The 24,453-nt window shown below is 35.6% G+C and overlaps 1 protein-coding gene across 3 annotated transcripts in view; it reads right to left on the bottom strand.

The window, feature by feature from the left end:
• Positions 1–17,500: 17,500 nt before the first annotated feature.
• Positions 17,501–24,453, bottom strand: part of LOC123539461 (uncharacterized) — a 40,222-nt gene continuing 33,269 nt past the window's right edge. For all 3 annotated transcript variants that reach the window (XM_045324100.2, XM_045324099.2, XM_045324098.2), the window contains 5 exons: positions 24,037–24,233; positions 23,474–23,655; positions 21,676–21,854; positions 20,685–20,772; positions 17,501–19,807 (listed from right to left, as the gene is read on the bottom strand). In XM_045324100.2, the coding sequence (XP_045180035.2) occupies positions 19,566–19,807; positions 20,685–20,772; positions 21,676–21,854; positions 23,474–23,655; positions 24,037–24,233 (888 nt within the window). In that variant the 3' untranslated portion in view covers positions 17,501–19,565. The remainder of the gene's footprint in view (positions 19,808–20,684; positions 20,773–21,675; positions 21,855–23,473; positions 23,656–24,036; positions 24,234–24,453) is intronic.

Genomic DNA, 24,453 nt, shown 5'->3' on the forward strand with positions numbered 1-24,453 from the left:
AACAATAAAAATATTTCTCTTGAAATATAGATAACTTATCACTCAAGTTGAACCCTGTCAGTCATTTTACTGAAGGAATGAATGTCATATTTTTTTGTTTGACACACTTGTAAAACCCGAAACCTCGTACACATATCCGATAACGGCCGTATATGTGTACGAGGTTTCGGGTTTAACAAGTGTGTAAAACGAAAAAATATGACATTTATTACTTTTGTTTCCTTCTATAGTCATTGTTTTCAAATTATTTCAAATCTCTGTACTGGCAGTATAAATAAAAAGTGAAAAAAGTAGTCCAACATCGGGAGCAGCACAAAAGTTATCCGAATAAATTTGTTTTACACACTTGTTTTTTGCTAAAATCACATGACAGATCTATGCTTGACATGTAGGTAGCATTTTCATAATGAAATAATAACATGACAAAATTTTTCATGGAAACTTAGATCATACACCACCAGTGTAATTTGGGGTCTCATTTTTTAGCTGATTTTGCAGTTTGTGTGTTTGACTGAAATTATTTTTCTTGCATCAAACATGACCCCCACTTTTCTTTTGATTTTTATTTAGCATTGACAATACTCTTCAAGAAAATGTAGGTTACAGACATTTAAAATGAGTCCAGATGTGTGCTGCGGCCATTCGAAATAGGTCAGTTTTATATAGAATAAAGAACAAGAACTATTTAGTGTGTTATAACCATAATAGAACTTACAATATTTATCCTGAAAAAAGAAAACGCATGAAAGTAAACGAGGTGGTAAAAGTAAAGTAATTCATAAACAAAATGGTGTGAACTTTAAAAATTTGATATATCCTAAGAAATTCAATCAGTACAAAAATATACGCGAACACGTATCCTGCATTACTCTATCTGTAGTTCTGTTGTGAACAAAGGTGATTGTGTGGGCCAATACCTCAGGGATGAGGAAATAGATTTCGCTCTTTTAACTTGGTACTCGGACGAAAAACAGTATCACTTTGAAACTTCTGACTTGGACCAGAATGGATATAAATTAAGTGTAACTAACAGAAATCAAAGCCTTGAGATGTCTGGTGGTTGCGGGTTTTGGTAGATTTATTTTCTGTATTAATTGAATGAGAAACAAATACAAATGTGCCTCATATATATCTAAGATGAACTCTGCCTGACCTAGCTTGTGATGTAACCATGGGCTGGAAAACCTTATCATTGATAGATCTTACGAGGGATGTTCGAAATGAATTGATTATTTCTATCTGGAGACTTAAAATTTTAAGTTAGCCCTAAAGGGCTCATTTCCTGCCTTCGAAGTACTCCCCGTGGCTAGAAATGCAAAGTTTCAGCCGATGTATCCACTTCTAGAAGGCGTCACGGTACGCTGATTTGGGCACAGTAATAAGGTACTGATGAATGGCAGATCCAAGTGCCTGTCAGGACTGGTATTTCCGCCCAGCAATGAATGATTTCAATTTCGGAAACAAAAAGAAATCACATGGGGCAAGGTCTGGGGAATACGGGGGGTGAGGCAAAACAGTTACTTTTTCTTTCTTCAAAAACGCCGTAACTATTGCGAAGGTATGAGCGGGAGCATTGTCATGTAGAAGACGGACATGTTTAAAACCAGTGGCAGGGCGTCGTTTCTGATAATACTTTTTCAGTTTCTTCAGTACTACGTCTTTGTAGTACTTTCCGGTGATGCTTTTGCCCTTTTTCACCGGCACTTTTATTGCGACTCCTTCACCAGAGAAGAAGATTGCCTACAAAACCTTCTTTGCATGCACTCAAAGAACGTTTGGCAATTATTGGGCGTTTGCTGTGTTTAGTGGCCCAGATCTTATTGCTAACCTTTCTGACTGGCTCAAAATAATGGACCCAGGTTTCATCACCTGTGACGACATTGGCAAACTGCTTTTTATCATGTTTTGGCAACATTTGAAGCAGCTTTTTGGCCACTTTAACCCGTTGCCTCTTTTGCTCATCAGTCAACAGATGTGGCACCCATCTAGCAGAAATCTTTCTGACTTTCAAATGCCTCTTCAAAATAAGGTGAACCGTTGATAGTGATAAGCCTACCTTTCTTGCAATATCACGAACTGTAAATCTGGCATCTCCTTCAATGATTTCCTTTATTTTGAAACGATTTCTTTACGAGATGCAGATTTTGGCCTACCTGATTTCGGTGCATTTTTGGTGGACTCTACACCAGACTCAGATTTCTTTTTCCACCGCCGAACTGTGTCATAAGACACACAAGAAGGTCCATAAGCAGTAGAAAGTTCAGTCATCAGCTGCTTCAAAGAACAACCAAGTTTTGAGCGAGCTTTGATGTAAGCCCGTATTTCATCTTTCTTGTCGACGCTTCTACCAACCATTTTTACTACAGTGGTCAATGATTGCGTGTATTCAAATGGCAAATTTTATGCCTTACACTTAGTCTATCATGTACATTTATACACCGTTGTGTAGGTATTGAATAACCCTAAACAGGTAGGTATTGCTTTTTATCGAGCCCCACGTGGATATCGAGCTAGAGGACAATAAGCAATTCATATCGAACACTCCTCGTATGTAATTCAAATTGTCAGTGTGAATGGATACAGGTTGAATCAGAACTGTTTGATCATTGATAATTCATCCGCATTGTTCATGAATGGGACTATTTTGTGTAGCACATGAACATCTTTTGAAAGTGATTTGGAATACAATAAAGATGCTATATGATTGTCAGAATTACACCCGCAACCAAAAATCAAAAAGGTGGTTGTGTTGCGACCACTTGTAGAAACACGATCAATATGCGAAAGCTTATTTGGATCTAGTCATAACTGAGTCACTTAATGGTGTTCATGTAGAGAAATGTGAGCTTGGACCATTTTTACCTGATCACTGTGCTGTTAAGGTTCTCTTAGATGTTAAAAAAGAGACTATTACTAGTAGGAGCGTGTCATTTAGAAACTTCAAAAATTTGAACGAATCAGAATTTTCCAGCGACCTAAGTGCAATAAACGTTGATTCACAGAATATCAACAAGTTTGTGAAAGAATTTGAATCGGAAATAGAGGATGTCCTGAATAAGCACGCTTCCCTAAAAGAAAATCAAAGCACTGAAAGCACAGAAAGGTTGAAAACTTTTCGATATGCTGTTTACAAATTATAATCTGAAGAAATATATGTTGTTCTGGTAAGAAGTGTGTATGTAGCCTTCACTTTCACAGGAGCTGGTATTAAATGCATGAAGGTAGTAGGATATGTCATCGAGTAGTCGAATGTAGCCCATATTATTATTATTATTATTATTATTATTATTAAACCAGATTTATATAGCGCCCTTTTCATGATAAACACGTTCAAAGGCGCTTTACATATAGCAGACGCAGCTACACTAGTACAGACACAGAGCGATCTGACCAGAGGGACAGAGTGAGATAAAGCCAAAATGAAAATAATATCGTAGAATCAGACGACTACAGGCAATGCACATCGTACAGTACCAGAAAGCACTTACTGCAGCCACAACACCCAGAAAAGTTCAACTCCAAGATTATTCTCGAGTAATCAGATCTCCAAGATTATGAATTTGCTCTGCTCCCAAGACTATCAATGTTTGCCAGGTTTCAAGTTTTTTGTACAATTGCTTAACTGTGAGGCTTAATCGGTAAATTAAACGAGGATTATCAACTGTTCTAACATGTTCTAGAAAGGCTCTGAATTCAAAAACTATACATGTATACCGTCTAGGATGTACCTCTGCGTGTTGGTCTTTGGATTACAGTATGTTATAGCGTTTCGAAAACTAACGAACAAATCTACAGTTGGCAGCGGGCTACATCAACAACAAATAATATATATTCTTGACGTAACTTTCTATGTTCACCAGTCTATTGTACAAATAATATTTATGTATTAAAAAAATAAGGCTACTTATTAAGAATAGCCATTGTGTCGACTTCCACAAAATAAAAACACAATTTTCAGATCTATGCACATATACACATGAATATCGTGTTATGAATGTTTTGACAATTAAGGAATACGGATCTTTTCTCTCTTTTTTTTTTTTCAGAAGACATATATTGAACTTATATAGCTGCAAGTCACTAAGCAAAGCGCTGGCGGGTCACATGAATGGAATGTAGGGTTACATCGAGAGAAGACGCAAATGCCCCCTTGTGATGCTTTGATTCTATTTTGCTTAAATGAAATCAAACAGTTTCATTAATCGGGGACACATATGTAGGCCAACATCGAGAAACTTCACATCATGCAAACGCCCCCATGTGATATTCAACATAACTAATCACTCGTTATGTACTGCTTTGATTCTATTTTGCTTAACGATCTATTTTAAAGACTCTGTAGTTTTCATTCTGTTTTATTAACGTTTCGGCCTTATGGCCTTTATCAAAATGACAAATTTCGAGTAAATTTCTACATCATGGCGTTCTTTCAATTCAACAACAAGTGTAATACAAATCCGGAACGGCGTAACGTTGTTAAACGTCATCGTCAAGTCCCGCTAACACCCAAGTCACACATACGGCGCGGATAGCCACGTCTGGCTACGGATAGAAATGTAGTAATTCGTATAGATCCATACCTGAGCCGTACGAATTGGTACGGATAACTACTTTAAGGTACGGCTCAATTACGGATCCATACAGATCAATACGGATTAGTACGTTTCTATCCGTGGCTAGACGTAGCTATCCGCGCCGTAAGTGTGACTGGGGTATTAAATCGAGGCACATTTACAATTTACAGGGAATGTCAATATTTATCTTGTAAATAATTAAGTCTATTATTATACTAACTAATGAAACACTGTATTCTATCAATTAAATATTTTTATATCTCATCACTAACACTGTGAAAATATGAAATCTATATTTTCACACTGTGAGTCTCAGAGATATAGCTCTGATCTACATTGTGTTTGAATTATTTGCTTAAAATAGGATGAAAATTGTAGTCGCACTTTATTCATTATAGTATATTTCTCGATTCAATTTCCATAACGTTATGCAGCAAAAATAAAATAAAATGGAACTTTATGTTGTATGCGTCTTCCTAACGTCACAACACGTCTGACGCCATGTCTGTTTACCAGCGCCTGTTTCCCGCACTGAGATTAAATGTTGTTGCAAATTGCACATCTCAACGTAACTGAGCATAAAATAAAAAGAAAATTTGTATGTTTTTCTTGAATATTAAATATATATCTCATCTCGAAGTGAGAAAATTTTCACATTTTCACTCGCGCTCGTGAAAATATTTGAAATTTTCTCACTTCTCAGTGAGATTATAAGATTCTTTCACTGGTTGTAGGTGCAGATGGGAATTTCAGGCCTCGAGGGTAACTGTTTAGGCGGTAACGAGGTTCCTACCGAGTTACCGCCTAAACAGTTACCCGAGAGCCGGATATTCCCATCTGAACCTATAACCAGTGACAGAATCTTTTTCTTGTATACCGATATAAAGATATAATAATAAAAATAAAATCAGTCGAACGGCTTTCTTTTTAGAACTATTTCTTATAGCAGCGTATTTAAACAAAGCGCGGGAAATCAACGTCCGTAAACAGGAAAGACGTCATGACGTTTCAAAGACAAATAACAATGTTTAGTTCCGGTTTTCTTTTATCAGTTCCAGCGTAACGTTATGAATTTTTTATAAAACAACGTGTTTTGAATCGAGAAATATACTATCAGGAACAAAGAGGAACTGTCAAGGTATTGGATTTTTATTCCGTTTTTCGAAATAAAATATAAATAACTACATAAATCTTCTACATATATGTAGTTCGTATTACGTCATTTAAAGCACGAGAGTCATCTTACACCCCGGGGTGTAAGATGGATTTTTCCAGCACCGGTAAAAATACAGGAAATCCCCGTCTGGTATGCAAGAAATATTCCATATTCACTCAAAAAAAAACAAATTTCTCATTTATCGGGCAGAAAAATCTCTATTTTTAGAAATGCTGGAAAATCTTATCTTACATGGGTTATCCCACACTCCTGTGACGGACTACTTCATGCACTGAATATACATATTATTTATGTAAAATAATTAAAAACCAGGTACCTTTATCTTTTCTCTCCGTTCCTTATAGTGTATTTCTCGATTCAAAATTCGTTACTTTATGATAAGAACGCACCGTTACGCTACAAACGATAAAACTAAAGCGGAACTTTGTTATTGTGCGTCACTGAAATGTCATGACGTCACTTCTGCTTACGGACGTCAGTTTCCCGCGTTTTAAATAGTTCCATATATTCATGCTTGTTTTTATTATTTCTGTTTGTTGTAATTTTTTGTACAGCCTCGTTTAAGACTTGAGCGTAGCACCCTCGGGTTCGGATTTCCCGATCTTCACCAAAGACCAAGACGGATTCTCTATATCCTCTATGTAATGTGATATTAGAACAAATATGTAACATAAACAAGAGGGTCATGATGACCCTGGATCGCTCACCAGAGTAATATGAGCTACATGTTTCAAATGTCAAACTGATGATTTTTAGATTTTTTTTGGAAGATTTTCTGATGTACAATCAAGTAACCCCTAGCGCGGGGCCAAGTTTACCCCGGGGTCATGAATGGAACAAAGTTTGTAGAAGTCTACTAGGCAATGTAACATATCAAATATCTAAGATCTAGGCCTTCTGGTTTATTTTTAGCAAATTTATGAAGATTTCCCTATATACAATCAAGTTACCCCTGGGGCTGGGTAAATTTGACCCTGGGGGGTCCAGATTTGAATTTTTTTGTAGAAGTCTACTAGGCAATGCTACACGTCAAATATCTAAGATCTAGGCCTTCTGGTTTATTTTTAGAAAATTTTTGAAGATTTTCCTATGTAAAATCAAGTGATCCCATGGGGCGGGGTCAATTTGACCCCGGGGGTCATGATTTGAATTTATTTGTAGATGTCTACTAGGCAATGCTACACGTCAAATATCTAAGATCTAGGCCTTTTGGTTTATTTTTAGAAAATTTTTGAAGATTTTCCTATGTAAAATCAAGTGACCCCTGGGACGGGGTCAATTTTGACCCCGGAGGTCATGATTTGAATAGATTTTGTAGAGGTCCACTAGGCAATGCTACACGTGAAATAGCTAAGCTGTAGGCCTTCTGGTTGATTTTTAGAATTTTTTTTAAGATTTTCCTATGTAAAATCAAGTGACCCCTGGGCCCGGGTCAATTTTGACCCCGGGGGTCATGATTTGAACAAATTTTGTAGAGGTCCATTAGGCAATGCTACATGTCAAATATCTAAGCTGTAGGCCTTCTGGTTTATTTTTAGAAAAATTTGAAGATTTTTCTATGTACAATCAAGTAACCCCATTGGGCGGGGTCAATTTGATCCCGAAGTTCATGATTTGAACAAATTTTGTAGAAGTCTACTAGGCAATGATACACGTTAAATATCTAAGATCTAGGCCTTCGGGTTTATTTTTAGAAAATTTTTGAAGATTTTCCTATGTAAAATCAAGTAACCTCTGGGGCGGGGTCAATTTTGACCCTGGGGGTCATGATTTGAACAAATTTTGTAGAGGTCCACTAGGCAATGCTACACGTGAAATATCTAAGCTCTAGGCCTTCTGTTTATTTCTAGAAATTTTTTGAAGATTTTCCTAATGTAAAATCAAGTGACCCCTGGGGCGGGGTCAATTTTGACCCCGGGGTCATGATTTGAACAACTTTAGTAGAGGTCCTCTAGGCAATGCTACATGTCAAATATCTAAGCTCTAGGGCTTCTGGTTTTTGAGAAGAATTTTTTTAAAGATTTTCCTATGTAAAATCAAGTGACCCCTAGGGCAGGGTCAATTTTGACCCCGGGGTCATGATTTGAACAAACTTGGTAGAAGTCCACTAGGCAATGCTTCACACCAAATATCTAAGCTCTAGGGCTTCTGGTTTTTGAGAAGAAGATTTTTAAAGTTTTTCCTTTCTGTTGCCATGGCAACCAGAGTTCTGTATGGAACTCAATTCTTTGAAGAATTTTTAAAGAAGACCATCCAAGGAACATCCCTGTGAAGTTTCATCAAAATTGGCCTGTTGGTTTAGGAGGAGATGTTGTTTAAAGGAAAGTGTGGACGGACGGACGGACGACGGACGGACGCCGGACGGTGAGCGATCACAATAGCTCACCCTGAGCACTTTGTGCTCTGGTGAGCTAAATACGTACAGATGCACCACGATTACATGCATAACATCACATTTGTGTACGTATTACGCCACATTGTAGCAATGTAGTATATATACAACTATATTTACATAAAAATAGGCAGTCTTAAATCTATTATTTTGACTCAGTTTTACAACAATCGTGAAAAAGTATTAAAAGATGAAATTATAGGAAATAAATAATATGAATCGGTCATTATAAAAGCTGTACAAAAATAGGAAAAAATTAAGAATAAAGGGAAGTAATTTAAAAATCTAACCCATTTTTAGACGAAATCAAACAGTTTCTTAGGTAGCAGGGTACACTTAGATTCGAAAATTTTGGGCACGATCAGGCTTACATGTAGCGAGTCGCAATGTTGCACTTCCCTAATGAGCAGAATCAGGGTGGCCATTTTATAAATTGCGTGCATGTTTTGTGCTTTTGATTAATGGCAAGATCAGGACTCTCATACAAGGATACAGAAAGTTATCAAAACGAAAGTTTTACACCATCCATTAAAAATAGCATGCCAAATTATCAATTTTGCACTTTTTGTACAGCCTGCAATGATCCCGCTGCAAGAACAATGCCCAATTTTATTGCATTTCTCAATTTAATAGTCCCTACTGAAGTACATGATATGAACGGAATGGGGGGCCCATTCAGCTCGTTTTTGTTTTCACAAAATAGCGAAAATGTTCCTGAGTATCATCAACAAGCACGGAACCCTTCCGTGATTTGAATTTCCGGCGCCAATGTGACTCATCGATTCATAAAAAGCTAGCAGCAGTTAGTTTTACAACTGAAATCAGAATTTTACATGTATCGACTGTTTAAATTTTCTAAAGAGTTAACAATCATTATCTCTGACCTTAATTTACAGACATCCAAAATCACGAATGTCTAATTATTAAAAATATTGACGGGGGCTAAAATTCGAAGTGTACCCTGCAACCTTATATAGCAAACTCCTACACAGTGATCTCCCTTGCCACTCGAGTCTGGATAGGTAGGAAGAATCGCATGTATATACAAGTACAAAAAAATGATTCAGATCATATGCTGTTTTATTACTGACGACTGCAATATGTAATATTAAGGCTAAATAAGAGAAATCTTTATAATACGTTTCGAACTATTTTTATCGGCATATTTTCATGCGCTTCGGTCACATCCGGGGTTTTCTGAATGTTTTAAAGGAATACACCTTCACTTTTCAAATTAGCCATGATCGATGGGTTAACAGACCTAAAAACAATTTTTTATGCGAAATGACGCATTCTTTAACCTTATTGTATTTACATATGTATGAAAATACCAACGGAAAAATGTTCAGATCTCGAGAACAGTTTATATAAAAAAATATCCTTCGGTTAGCCTGAAAAAAAAAACGGGTAAAAACCTTACGGCGGATTAATCTGCCTTTCAGTGAAAACTGTCAGTATGATATTCTTGCAAGCTCTGAAATACGGTAGTTACAGGTCTCGACCGCCTCGCGGTTTCAACATAAAACTATAATTCAGACAGCACCAAAACCGTGGTTCAATAAAAAATTGCAACATCTAAAACAACAAGTTAGAAAGTCGAGCGTACATGGATGTGTTATGGTAAAACAGATCAGTTTGAGTCGTATAAACAAGTAAGAAATGAAGAGAAACACACTCAGTGAAAAGACAGAGAACGCTAAAGGTGATTCCAAGACTCTGTATGGATTGGTATCTGAACTAACTGGTACCAAATCTGAAAACCCACTGCCTCAAGGAGAGTCAAATAATTCATTCGCCAAAGATTTGCTGACTTTTTCATGGCAAAAATCTCAAAAATACGTCAATCACTAAGTGAATACCAAAACTTTGAACCTCAAGTAAAGGATATACAAAATTTAAACAAATTTATTGAATTGACCCCAGATGCAGTGAAAAGGCTCATCAATGAATTGAATATTACGTCTTCAGAGTTAGATATTTTGCCAAGACGTATTCTGAAATCACATGTAGATGAACTTCTCTCTAGTATCACTAAATTGGTAAATCTCTCATTACAACAAGGTGTTTTTTCCCCTGTGAAATACAAACAAGCAGTTGTTAGACCTCTGCTAAAAAAGCAGGTCTTGAACTAGAGCTTTCCAATTATCATCTCGTGTGTAATTTATCATTTCTATCAAAACTTATTGAGAAAGCTGTTCTTTACAGATTAAATAAACATGTAAATCAAAACAAGTCTTTTGCCTAAGAACCAGTCTGCATATAGGAAATACCACTTCTGTGAATCTGCGCTGCTTCGGTCGGTCAATGATCTTCTAAGTGGTATGGAGAAAAAGGAAGTCACGGCCCTTATTGCGATTGACATAAACTGATATAAAACATAAACAGGGTTTACTTTTTGAGCTATGAGCATCACAAACAAAAAATCCACTATGTTGGCTATTTCAAGGTACCAGTGGGGGCACACTCTGTGTCCTACAGAACCAGCGCAGGCTGGTCTGGATCCATGCTGGTCGCAAAGCCACTATGTTGGTTTTCTCATTGCGCGGTCCATATATAGTTGAAACTCGATATCTCGAACTGGTTTATCTCAAAATTACAGCCCAGTATCTCGAAGACATTTTCAAGCCTCATCCTGAAAACATGTGCAAAAATGTAATTTTATAAGTTGAAACTGAACTGAAGCAGGTAGCATGTTAGAATGGTCTACTAATTTTGTGTAAAGAAGATTCAGTTATATATATTTCTTTTCCTTTAAAATGCATTATTTGATAATTAGCTATAAATAAACGATCAATATATGGGTACATTTTTTACTTATTTTAAAAACACGGCTGCATTTCAAGTTTTTATTTTTGGGTACATTTTGGTTTGGATACGTGCTGACCTGCACCCCAAGAAAATGACTATTGCCGCGGCGATCCCTGTTCGATTTACAACCGTCGGGCATGTTTTTTTTCTTCTTCTAGAGTCAGCATTTTTAGAATAGTTTAGAAAAAACAACAACACATTTTCTTCTGTTCATAACATGACCAAAATGAGCGGGTAGGTAACAACAAACATTTACTGACATCGTTAGGTTATTCACTAAATTTCTGTTGTTAGTTGACATTTATAAGCATCTTGATGAAATACTCTTCTTAATTCAATGATAATTGAGCCGCGCCATGAGAAAACCAACATAGTGGGTTTGCGACCAGCATGGATCCAGACCAGCCTGCGCATCCAGGCAGTCTGGTCAGGATCCATGCTGTTCGCTAATGATTTTTCTAATTGCAATAGGCTTTTAAAGCGAACAGCATGGGTCCTGACCAGGCTGCGTGGATGCGCAGGCTGGTCTGGATCCAGGCTGGTCGCAAAGCCACTATGTTGGTTTTCTCATTGCGCGGTCCATATATAGTTGAAACTCGATATCTCGAACTGGTTTATCTCAAAATTACAGCTCAGTATCCCGAAGACATTTTCAAGCCTCGTCCTGAAAACATGTGCAAAAATGTAATTTTATAAGTTGAATTTCGGTTATTAAGAAGTAAAGCGCACGATGTCTTGAAATTTGAGATATCGGGTTTAAACTGTAACTTATTTTGAAATAACAAGGTCTCCAGTATGTCTGTATGTATGTCATTGTTTTGAAGCGCCTGGTGCATCATCTCTGACTGATTGGACATATATTTGTTCTTACATTTGATCTTTATCTACTAAGGCTTATAAGAAGTTGAAAACTAGAATGTGTCTGTAGGACACAGGGTGTGCCCCCCCACTGGTACATTTGTCACATATAAGGGGAAATAATTCAAATGTTTGCAGTCTTAATGGGGTATAGCCTCAAAAAAAATATGAAAATGATTCATTATTCTATTTTGAACTAGGTGCGTCACAAGGTGAAAATGTGCATTTTTGACTATTCCAGGGGCCATAACTCATAAAATAGGCGACGGAGGCAGATAAAAAATAAGTGCACAAGTTCATATCATGATAAAGACTCATGCAAGGTTTAAGCAATTTATATGTTAGTAATACTTTTTGAGTTAGGCACGTCATTAGGTGAAAATGTGCATTTTTTGACTATTTCAGGGGCAATAACTCTTGATAAAGGGGGCGGACCCAGATGATAAATAGGAGGGGCGCAAGTTCATATCATGATTAAGATTCAAGCAAGGTTTAATAAATTTATATTAAATACTTATTGAGCTAGGCGCATCACAAGTGAAAATGTGCATTTTTACTATTTCAGGGGCCATAACTCTGGAAATAAGGGGCAGACCCAGATGAAAAATAGGAGGTGCGCAAGTTCATATCATGATTAAGATTCATGCAAGGTTTCATGAATTTATATCAAATACTTTCTGAGCTAAGCGTTTCACAAGGTAAAAATGTGCATTTTTGACTATTTCAGGGGCTAAAACTATAAAAATAGGTGTGGGGGAGGGTGGGGGCTGAGCCAGACGAAATATAGGAGGTGCGCAAGTTCATATCATGATAACAACTCATGCAAGGTTTTATCAATTTATATTGAATACTTTCTGAGCTAGGCATGTCACGAACTTCGGACGGACGCACAGATGCATGGACAAGTGCAAATCTATATGCCCCTACCACTCATGAGGGGGCACAAAAACATTACATATCTTAAGATTAAAATAGAACAAATGACCTTTGAACTACGGTTCTGGATGTTGCAATTTATAACTAGAATGTGTCTGTAGGACACAGGGTGTGCCCCCACTGGTACATTTGTCACAAATAAGGGGAAATAATTCAAATGTTTGCAGTCTTAATGGGGTTTAGCCTCAACAAACGTTATATGAAAAGGATTCATTATTCTAGGCCATATACTTTTTTAGCTATGAGCATCACAATAAAAAAAAATCCACTATTTTGGCTTTTTCAAGGGCTGTAACTCTGTAATAAGCCCTAAGATTCTCAAGAAGAATGCCAAGTGCACAAGATCACATCATAAAAAAGACTCAAGCAAGGTTTCATGAAATTACATCAAATACCTTTTGAGCTATGCACATAATTAGCTGAAAAAGTTGATTTTTTTACTAGTTCAGGGGCAATAACCCTGAAAATAGGAGGCAGAGGCAGACAGAAAATAGAAGGTTTGCAAGTTCATATCATGATAAAGACTCATGCAAGGTTTAATCAATTTAAATATAATACTTTTTGAGCTAGGTATGTCACAAGGTGAAAATGGGCATTTTTGACTATTTCAAGGGCCATAACTCTAAAAATAGTGGGCGGAGGCAGACTAAAAATCAAAGGTGCGCAAGTTTGTATCATGATAAAGACTCATGCAAGGTTTATTCAATTTATATGTAATACTTTTTGAGTTAGGCGTGTCACAAGGTGAAAATGTGCATTTTTGACTATTTCAGGGGCCGTAACTCTGAAAATAGGGGGTGGAGCCAGATGCAAAATATGAGGTGCACAAGTTCATATCAGGATAAAGACTCATGCAAGGTTTAATAAATTTAAATGTAATACTTTTTGAGCTAGGTATGTCACAATGTGAAAATGTGGATTTTTTACTATTTCAGGGGCCATAACTCTGAAAATAGGGAGGGGATCCAGATGAAAAATAGGAGGTGTGCAAGTTCATATCATGATTAAGACTCATGCAAGGTTTCATGAATCTATATCAAATACTTTTTGAGCTACGCGTGTCACAAGGTGAAAATGTGCATTTTTGACTATTTCAGGGGCCATAACTCTGAAAATATGGTGCGGAGTCAGACAGAAAATAGGAGGTTTGCAAGTTCATATCATGATAAAGACTCATGCAAGGTTTAATCAATTTAAATATAATACTTTTTGAGCTTTCATGAATCTATAGCAAATACTTTTTGAGCTACGTGTGTCACAAAGTGAAAATGTGCATTTTTGACTATTTCAGGGGCCATAACTCTAAAAATAGTGCACAGAGGCAGACTTAAAATTAAAGGTGCGCAAGTTCATATCATGATAAAGACTCATGCAAATTTAATCAATTTATATGTAATACTTTTTGAGTAAAGCGTGTCACAAGGTGAAAATGTGCATTTTAGACTATTTCAGGGGCCATTACCCTGAAAATAGGGGGTGGAGCCAGATGTAAAATAGGAGGTGCACAAGTTCATATCATGAAAAAAACTCATGCAAGGTTTAATAATTTATATTCAATACTTTTTGAGCTAGGCGTGTCACAAGGTGAAAATATGCATTTTTGACTATTTCAGGGACCATGACTCTGAAAATACGGACGGGACCCAGATGAAAAATAGGAGATGTGCAAGTTCATATCATAATAAAGACTCATGTAAGGTTTCATCAATTTATATCGCATACTTTTTGAGCTAGGCTGTCACAAACTTCGGATGGACGGACAAGAGCACTCATGGGGAGGCACAAAATTCGTGAAGTCAGTTCAGCTATTGTGTATACAAATCACAATAATTGTCAACTAAAAAGATTAGATAAGTACTTCTCTCGCATGGTATTTGTAACAATAACATGTTAAATGTTACTACTGAGAAAAGGGAAATTGGGTAGTGAAACCATTATCCATGACAAAATAGTTTTACTACTTTTGAATCGTACCGACTATAAAGAAAACTCTGATTTACCATGAAGTAAACCCTGAATTACCAATAAAGACATAATCAACTTTTCCGATAATGTTTTCGTTATCGTTCTCTATTTATACTAATAATGTATAATTTACTGTGTTAATATTCATTCTACCCATGACCAACAACGTTTCCAGGTGTTACAAAGTTATCGCATACGTCTATAGACAGTGGTTCATCCACCTTTTTCGCCATTCTTCTGTAACAGTTTTAATTTACAATGAGACTATGTTTCACCAGGGCCAGTGCCAAAAAATAATTATTTCTTTAGTAGCATTTTATTAGTCATCTTCAGACTTTGCTACATTTGAAGGCATGACCTAAATTTAAATTCTCATAAATTACGCATTTTGGCTAAAAATGTAAAAAAAAAAAAAAAAACAACTTTAAAATAACTTTAAATGAACTGCTTAACTGATGCGCATCAACCTCGGTCAGAAAAAAGACTAAAAGGTCAATTAAGAAATTATTTATAGCAAAAAAGTGTTTTAACACTATTTATGCACGATGGGCTGTTATACGTCGGGCATAATATTTTCACGAGGACGCAGCCCGAGTGGCATTATTTGTACAACGTATTACCGCCCGAGTGTATAAATAGTATTAAAACACGGTTTTGCTAAAAATAATTTCGATTCTAATATGCCCTTTATCTAAAACAGTAGATATATAATATAGAAGTGCGCTCTTTCTTTGTCGCAACAAAAACTTTGACATCATCGCACATCAACACGACGTCATTCTAGCGTAAGAGTGTTTTAACAAAGACAAGCACAATCTCGGAGCAGAGTTGTCGTTCGCGATCCTCACTATAAAATATCACCAGAAGTGCAAGAGATCGAGACAAGCATATCAGAATGTAATTTCAGTTGAGGGGCTTTACTGCGACAGCATTTGTAACTCAGGATTGGTCAAGAACTTTTGGTACTGGGAATGAAATGATTGATTCACAAGTTTTTAGTCAATATGTTTGTATAAGGTATTATTCTATACCTATTTTATCTGTCCAATCGCGAACGTTCATTTGCAACACGTGATCGTACAATATATTACGGTATTTGGATGCACGTGCGTACAAAAGTCCTGTATTTTCTGTATTTGGACGCACGCGCGTACAAAAAATCCTGTATTTTCTGTATTTGGACGGTTCAACAGTCCCATGTTAAACATACGATAAAGCCCTAAACGCGTGAAAATGTTCCGAATGTAAATCGGATGAAGTAGGCGCTCTATGTACAGAGTTTGATTATGCGTCTTGAAATCTGGATTTGATTTGAGTTTTTTTTTTTTTTTTTTTTTTTTTTTTTTTTATTACAACACACAAAAACGATTCAAGGGATAACAATGCTATCTGATTTAGATATTAAAACGTTCGTTAATAATCAAAAACTTAAAAATACAGTAAAAAGGATCATCAGATGTTGGAATATTTGAAAAGTCGCTTAAAAGAAGCCGTTTCGGACGAAACCGTGGCTAGAAATTGGTATCAGCCCTGACTGTCTGAATAGCTACCTCAGCAGTTTTTATTTAACGGTTAAGAAACAAAATGGAGAAGATTACGAATGGCAGCGGAGGGCGGTCAGCATCCAAAACATGTGTGCTCTATAATTCATTTTTCGCCGGATCTTCACCAAACTTGCTGACAATGTTTGTGGGCATTAATACATCTCGGCCAGTTCCGATAACCAGCCGAATTGTATCAGGCACTCTTTGATTATAGTCCTTGAATTACTCGAAAAACGGGGAATTTAGCCTTGTCCGCTCTTTTAAGTCGAACAGTTTTCATCCGATCTTCACCAAACTTGCTGACAATGTTTGTGGGCATAATATCTCAGCCAAGTATTATTACCACCCAAATCGCCAAATGGCTGTTGTAGGGAGGTTGCGCCATATACTTTTTTTAAATGATGATACGCAGAAAAAACAACATTCAATGAATTGCGTATATTACGTATGAAGTGAAATAAATATAGAATAAAAAGATTATTTAAGGTCTAACATTGTTCTGTATAATATATATTTGCACTCATACCAAGCTGGGAAAAACTAGAAAAGGCAGGAATACAATATTCAGTGAAACATTTTTAATTTAAACTATTGTTATAGTAAGATAAAATAGATATAGAATAAAAAGGTTATTTAACATTGTACTGTACAATACGAGATATATCTGGACTCGTACCCAGCTGAGAAAACCATATTAAACTCGCCTAGCGGCTCGTCCAATATGGTTTTCTCAGCTGGGTACTCGTCCAAATATATCTCAGTATTGTACAGAACAATGTTAAATAACCTAATATTAATTGTACTGATATGCTTACAATTTTCAAACCCCACTTTCTAAATCACTTCTATTTGCTGGGTTCAATAACTAATTCGTGCTCAAATGATCATTTTCACCTATTCTGATGGCTCAAGTGGTTGCTTATCAGCTTATAATTATATATATTATAAACATATATAACACAAACAAATTTCCGCAGTTGCCAGAAATTGCCAGGTCCTACAAGAGACCCTAGAAATCTAGAATAAATGTATACTTACTTGAATAACTAAATATGATGAATAATTTTAGGTCAGTTATTTCAAAAGTGTTCTATCTGGAAAATGGAAGAAAGGGTCCTAACAAGTTAATGGAGTACATGGTTTTGCTACCAACCGTGCCATAGCTTGATACTCCAGTTTCAGTATGGTCTGTTACCATTTATTTGAATGTCAACAGACCTTGTGGGTAATCATTAATCTACAACAATGATCTTAGAGTATTTTATTTATAAAGAATAAGGTAAAAATATAAATAAAAGGTACTAAAAAGAGCATGATATTATAACAATAACAAATATACTGACCAAGACAGCCTAGACGCCTGTTATCAACTGTGTAATGACACTGATTAAATAAACCTACATATTAATTATTCAAAGTTTTAAAAATATTTTATTGGTGCTATCTACCATTAATGTTCTTTCTCCATATAGTCAATACTGCATGACAAATGATAGATAGTTTTGGGAAGATTATGCAAAACAGTACGCAAAAGCAAGAAGAGGACTGGCTAATTGGCTGTTCTGATCAGTATGTATAGAAAGAGTATACAGGTATACAAATATAACAAGAACAATATTTTTGCGAGATAAAACAATTACAATAACATTCAAAGACAAATTTCATATTTTATTACAAAACAAGAGAGATATACTTAAACCAGTAAGAAACCTCTAATGCTTAAATCTGTAATTCATAAAATTTTTTTAATATAATCACAATCTATTTTTGTGAATAATCTTTGATATCGTACAATGTAAAATGTTTAACATTACTTCAGTAAATCTACAGCTGTACTAATTTGCTCACTAAACAACTACTTCCAAAAATAAATTTGAGACGCAAAGATTCAAAAGTGTTGTAAAAATCATCACAGCCAGCATATTCCTTCATTCAGGGGAAAAAATCTGGATTTTGAATAATAAATAGTACAAAAGAAAAACTGACATATCTATTTGTGTTATCACAAAAATCCTCTACCTACTGAAACATTATATCTACTGAACAGACAGGATTCTACATCCATTAATACGGTAAACAAAAATGTGTATAAAAACATAATTAATAATATATTAAAGCCATATCACATTATATGGATTTGTCGCATGACATTTCTTCTCCGGATGTCTTACTATAAATGTCCTAACATTGCTAACCCTAAAGCTTTTGCTAACAACAATATACTGTAATGTCTCCCCATACTTGGATTCAGTGTTGTTATATTTTCTGGTCCTTTGGGATCATGGAGTCCATTCAACATATGTGTAATAGAGTTCCACTTAAGCCGGTGCTAGGGGGCGTGAGAGGTGTTGCACATTACATTACCTCTTATGAACTGACTCGATCAAACCAAGTCTGCTATTATTCTTCTTGGTTGCATTCTTTGCTTCCAAAGGATCTTTTTACAGATTTTATTAGTTATCATGACACTTAAACTCTTGAATTAAATGTTGGAATCATAAGTTCTTGAAACAACACCAAGTTTAAACTGTTCAGAATAGAAAAAAAAAATCAGTAGTCTCCATCACTATGTAAAGCACCTTTGAATGTGTTAATAAAAAAAATGGCGCTACATAAATTTGGTATAATATATATATACTATGATGAAAATTTAGAATATTATATAATAATATGGACAGAATCTTAAGACTATTAATTTGACACATGATTTACAAAAATATCTCTTTTTTACAAAACACTAATTTTTATATTAATATTAATAATAAATTCATAAAAAGAATACAATTCAAACAGTTGTTTTTCTTGTAAGCAGTCCAGCGAACATTCATTTATTTACCCTCTGACTAATGGGGTACATACCTTGTCCAAATAGTTTATATACTCGGGTTAATTAACCTTTACCCTGCTGGCAGCAAGTGATTCTGCCTTTGCGACCAGTGCAGGTCAAGATCATATCATGGTTTACACTGTTCACTATTCTGTCAGTAATTTTTTTAGTGGACACATATTCCATTAATAAATGCTATTGCCAAAATTGAATGATAGACTGTTCATAAATATAATACATTTTTACTGTGAATGTTTATGTGTGAAATGTATTAAAATTTCTATATTCTTTTCTTACCCTATAAATCAACTTTAACACAGAAGAAAGAAGGCCATAATTTATTGACGGCTAAGTGTGTCTCATTAAAATAAATCATTATGACAAAGCCATGAAGTAAATATATTTACAATGTTGATTTTGAGAATAAAATGGCAAATGAGGATTATTTTTTTTAAAGGATGATAAATAAAGGATATGTTTAATTTCATGGTGCAAAGAGAGTATTTTTCTCAAAACCAAATCCAGAGTAGAGATTATCTGATGATTCTTCCAATGCCCTTATCATCATCAGTGAAAGTTTGTGATCCTCTCGCGTAACATTGAGCCTAGAATATAGTTCGTTTAGAGCTATAACATATGAATTTTGCACTACTTTCTCCTTGTCAGCTTCAGCAATGGATGCAATTTTGTTTGCTTCAAACTGTCCTTTCTGAATTATCTCCTTAGCTGAAATCACAAAAGGTTTTATATTTGAGACAGGACGGATACTTCATGTTCAAATCTAGTGTTTTAAAGCAACTCACATTAAAAAGTAAAAATAAGTGGTCATTAGTTGGTTGATCTGCTAATTTCCCAGTCAGCTAAACTTATTATAGGTCTAACCAAAAACATATGACCAATATGCATATTTGTTTCAAATCCATGAATTACACTGTTTGTCAATATTAACAAAAAAAAAAAAAAAAAAAAAAATCTCTGAGAATACTGCAGAATCTATGATACAAAGTTAGGAAAACCATTTTAAGAGAAGACCCTTTTACATTTCTAGCAGGAAAACAGAGAACATTTATTACAGGTAGCAAAAACAAGAGCTGTCAGTGGACAGCGCTCTCAACTATTCTCAGTGCTTGATAGTATAATATAAGCTATGAGTAAAACTTTAACATTACAATAAGCATATTCTAAGTCGAAAAGGGGCCATAATTCAGTCAAAATGCTTGATAGAGTTGCCTCCTCCTTTTTACAGACTGGGGTCATGATGGTAAACAAGTATGCAAAATATCAAAGCAATATCTCAATGGACTTTGAAAATATTTGGGGTGGTACGCAAACTTTAACATTTATTCTAAGTCGAAAAGGGGCCATAATTCAGTCAAAATGCTTGATAGAGTTGCCTCCTCCTTTTTACAGACTGGAGTCATGATGGTAAACAAGTATGCAAACTATGAAAGCAATATCTCAATGGACTTTGAAAATATTTGGGGTGGTACGCAAACTTTAACATTTGTGTGACACTCACGCTAACTCTAACGCTCACGCCAACGCGAGTAGGATAGCTCCCCTATTCTTCGATTAGTCGAGCTAAAAAGTACTGATGGTCTACCTTCATTTTTTATACTACTGGTGATTCTCTTTGTTTCTTCCTTTGTGACAGCATGCTCTTGCAAGAAAAACTCTTTCTCTTTTCGAACCTGCAAAAACAAAAATATATATCAATCTTATACTTACGTAACTGTTCAAATTCATCTTTATGAAAAAAAAAAAAAAAAAAAAAATTCTATTGATTTTGAAATGCAACTGAGTTTTTAGAACAATTTGACCAAACAATACTAAGTATAGCAAAAGATATAGATGTGCTATCAAAATTAACTGATTAAAACATTAAGATTTTCTGAATAAGATTTAGCCCATTTCCTATTTGTGAAAACATCTATCAAGCATAAATGGGAAATTTCTTCAATATGAAATTTTCCCCCGTTTTAGCTTCAAAGCATATTGTATGCAGTACACTGGAACCATGTCACAAAAACAAGGATAACTTGAATAAGTTTAATTCTAACAAAACCTGGTATATTTTAAATGAAATTGTGTATTATTATGTAATAAAATCATTTTTTGTTTGTCACAATTACAATGTCATATCGTCAAACATCATACCAGCATGCTGAAGAAGAAAATCATACAAAACAGGCAAATATTTGGCTGATATCAACAAGGATGTATATAATAATCCTCGACATTGTGTTAGAACTGAAATAATATCTCTCAAACAATGACTTTCTCTTGAATACTATCACTGTATTGTTCAGATCACTCAAGATATATGAGCCGTGCCATGAGAAAACCAACATAGTGGGTATGCGACCAGCAAGGATCCAGACCAGCCTGCGCATCCGCGCAGTCTGGTCAGGATCCATGCTGTTCGCTAACAGTTTCTCCAATTCCAATAGGCTTTAAAAGCGAACAGCATGGAGCCTGACCAGACTGCGCGGATGCGCAGGCTGGTCTGGATCCTTGCTGGTCGCATACCCACTATGTTGGTTTTCTCATGGCACGGCTCATATATCATTTGTTAAGTATAAGGGCAGTGTTACCTCTAAAATTGTTCTATACAGAAGTCGTTCAAATATTTCTCTGGCAATAGAGACAGAGAGCAGACGGAAGAATCTAACATCCACATGGTATCCCTGATCACAGCTTCCTGTTCTACATGTAGAACAGTATGTGTTGCTCTGGCACAGCTTCTCCTTACAGCACTGTGGACAACAGTCACCTAAGTAAAAAGACCATAATAATCATAAAGAACTGTTTACTGTGTTAGAGAATTTTGATTTTTGTCTTCAAATTCATTTAATGCTTTTATAAGTGCAGCAACAGTGGGTTTACTACAGTCTCATTTTTATTCTTTGTTAAATTACATGGAACAGGAAACATCAATACTTTTCTATACTTACGTCTTAATAACATACTAAATAGGTGCATAATGTTATTTTAACGTGTATGGTAACTTTATGATTTGTTGCATTGAATCGTTTACTTATGTCCATATTTCATTCATGCTATTGAATAAATTCATAACATTTATGTAATATCAATTTGTGTGATTACATATCGTGGCCTCAACGCGAAACTAGTCTATCTGCTTCTATTTCTATATACACATAGACTAGTTTCGCGTTGAGGCGACGATATATAACTATAAGATGCTTCTGCAGAAAAGTGCATGTCTCCCCCAGAGCAAAGTCATATAGGCAAGAAGTCAATAGAGGACAGGAGCGAAATTCAAAGAGACACTGATGGTTGGCTGCAATAGAGATCATCTACTTGGCATGTCCAATCATCCCACTAAGTTTCAACATTCTGGGCCTAGTGGTTCTTGAGTTATGAACTGGAAACGGTTTTCCATGTTCAGACCCCTGTGACCTTGACCTTTGATCGAGTGACCCCAAAATCAGTAGGGGTCATCTACTCTGCATGTCCAGTCATCCTATTAAGTTTCATCATTCTGGGTCGTGGTTTTCAAGCTTTTGATTGGAAAGTGTTTTCTATGTTCATGCCCCTGTGACCTTGACCTTAGCTGATGAGACCCCAAAAAGATAAGGATCATTTTCTCTTTTAGTCTTATCATCCTATGAAGTTTGAAGGTTCTGGGTCAAAAGGTTCTCAAGTTGATCAGAAACAGTTTTCGATGTTCTGGTCCCTGTTACCTTGACTTTTGATCAAGTGACCCAAAAATCAATAGAGGGCATCTACTTTACAAGTTTAATCAACCTACTGAACCTAGTATTAAGTTTCAACATTCTGGGTCATGTGGTTCTGAAGTTATTGATCAGAAACTGTTTTCCATGTTCAGGCCCCTGTGACCTTGACCTTTAACAGAGTAACACCAAAATAAATAGGGGTCATCTACTCTGCATGACTAATCATCCTATGAAGTTTTAACATTCTCAGTCAAGTGGTTGTTAAGTTATTGATCGGAAATGGTTTCCATATCCAGGCCCCTGTGACCTTGACTTTGATGGAGTGACCCCAAAAACAATAGGAGTCATCTACTCTATAGGTCCTGCCGCCCTATAAAGTTTGAAGGTTCTAGATCAAATGGTTTCCCAGTTATTGATTGGAAATGAAGTGTGACAGATGGACAGCGCAAAAAAAAAGTCTCCCAAGAGGGGAGGGGGGGAAGGGAGACATAATAAAAAGATCATTAGCATTGCATAGAGATATATACACTAGTCTTGTTCTTTTGCAAAATAATTATGTGCTCCTAATGTCACACAAATATCTGCTGCAGTTTTTGAAGATACAAAGCAAAACAACCTATACATATTTTCCAGCTGTCAGTCTTAAAAATATCAGATATTGCAATATAGAATACTTCCGAAAAAATCTTACCTCCAAGCCTTTTTCTGAGCATGGCATGCATCTGTGTCTCTACATATGTCCTGTTGAATCTGAAATTATCCACTGTCAATGTGGATCCTGCCAAATTGCGCATGCTGCTTCTGATAATCTTTCGGAAAACATCATCGTAGTCAAACATAAACACTGTAAACAGCTTTCCAACCTCAGGAGGCCTGTTCAGATGATAATACAGGAACACAGAACTTTTATAAATTCATTTTTTAAAATTTTGAATGGTCATTTATATCTACACAGAAATAAACTGTAATTGTTCTTAATTATTACAAAAGATATTAAATGGTGAATATTTTCACCTGAAACACAGTACACACTGACAACAGGTTCATATTGCATTTACAAAGTTATCCTTGACAATAATTATCTAGAAATGAAGCAAAACAGATCCAGCTTTTATGTATACCTCATATTCAGAGTAAATAATGAAAGTTAAACAGGACAGTTAGATATGAAGTGTTGGATGCACAGAAAGCCATTATTTAATGTGCGTATGCATTATTCTAAGGTCAAATCACTAATCTAAGTCTTCTATATACCTGATAAAGTAATGAACACTGTATCGTATAGAAACAGTAATGGTGTCAACAGTAAATACACTCATTTCCTCTACGATGTTGTGTACTGAACCAGTAAAGAACAGGAGTTTTGTGTCTGGTCCAAGAACGTAGCATCCTGGGTAATACACTGATTCCCTATCAACAACATTCGTCATTTTACTCTGCTTTAAGGCAATCTGGAACAGAAAATGAAAATTTTAGATCCCTGTCAATGAAATGCATAGGTAATAGACTGTCATGCTATCAATGATTGTGCTCATTGTATAAAATCCTTTAAGACAATTTGAACTGGAAAATAAAAATCTTAGATCCCGTCTTAGACAGCAGAAACATTGGTAATAGACTGTAACCTTGACAACGTTATGAAAATACCTTCAGTGGTAAAGAAAATATAGA

Source organism: Mercenaria mercenaria, chromosome 18, assembly GCF_021730395.1.
Source record: "Mercenaria mercenaria strain notata chromosome 18, MADL_Memer_1, whole genome shotgun sequence".
Classification (NCBI taxonomy): Eukaryota; Metazoa; Mollusca; class Bivalvia; order Venerida; family Veneridae; genus Mercenaria; species Mercenaria mercenaria.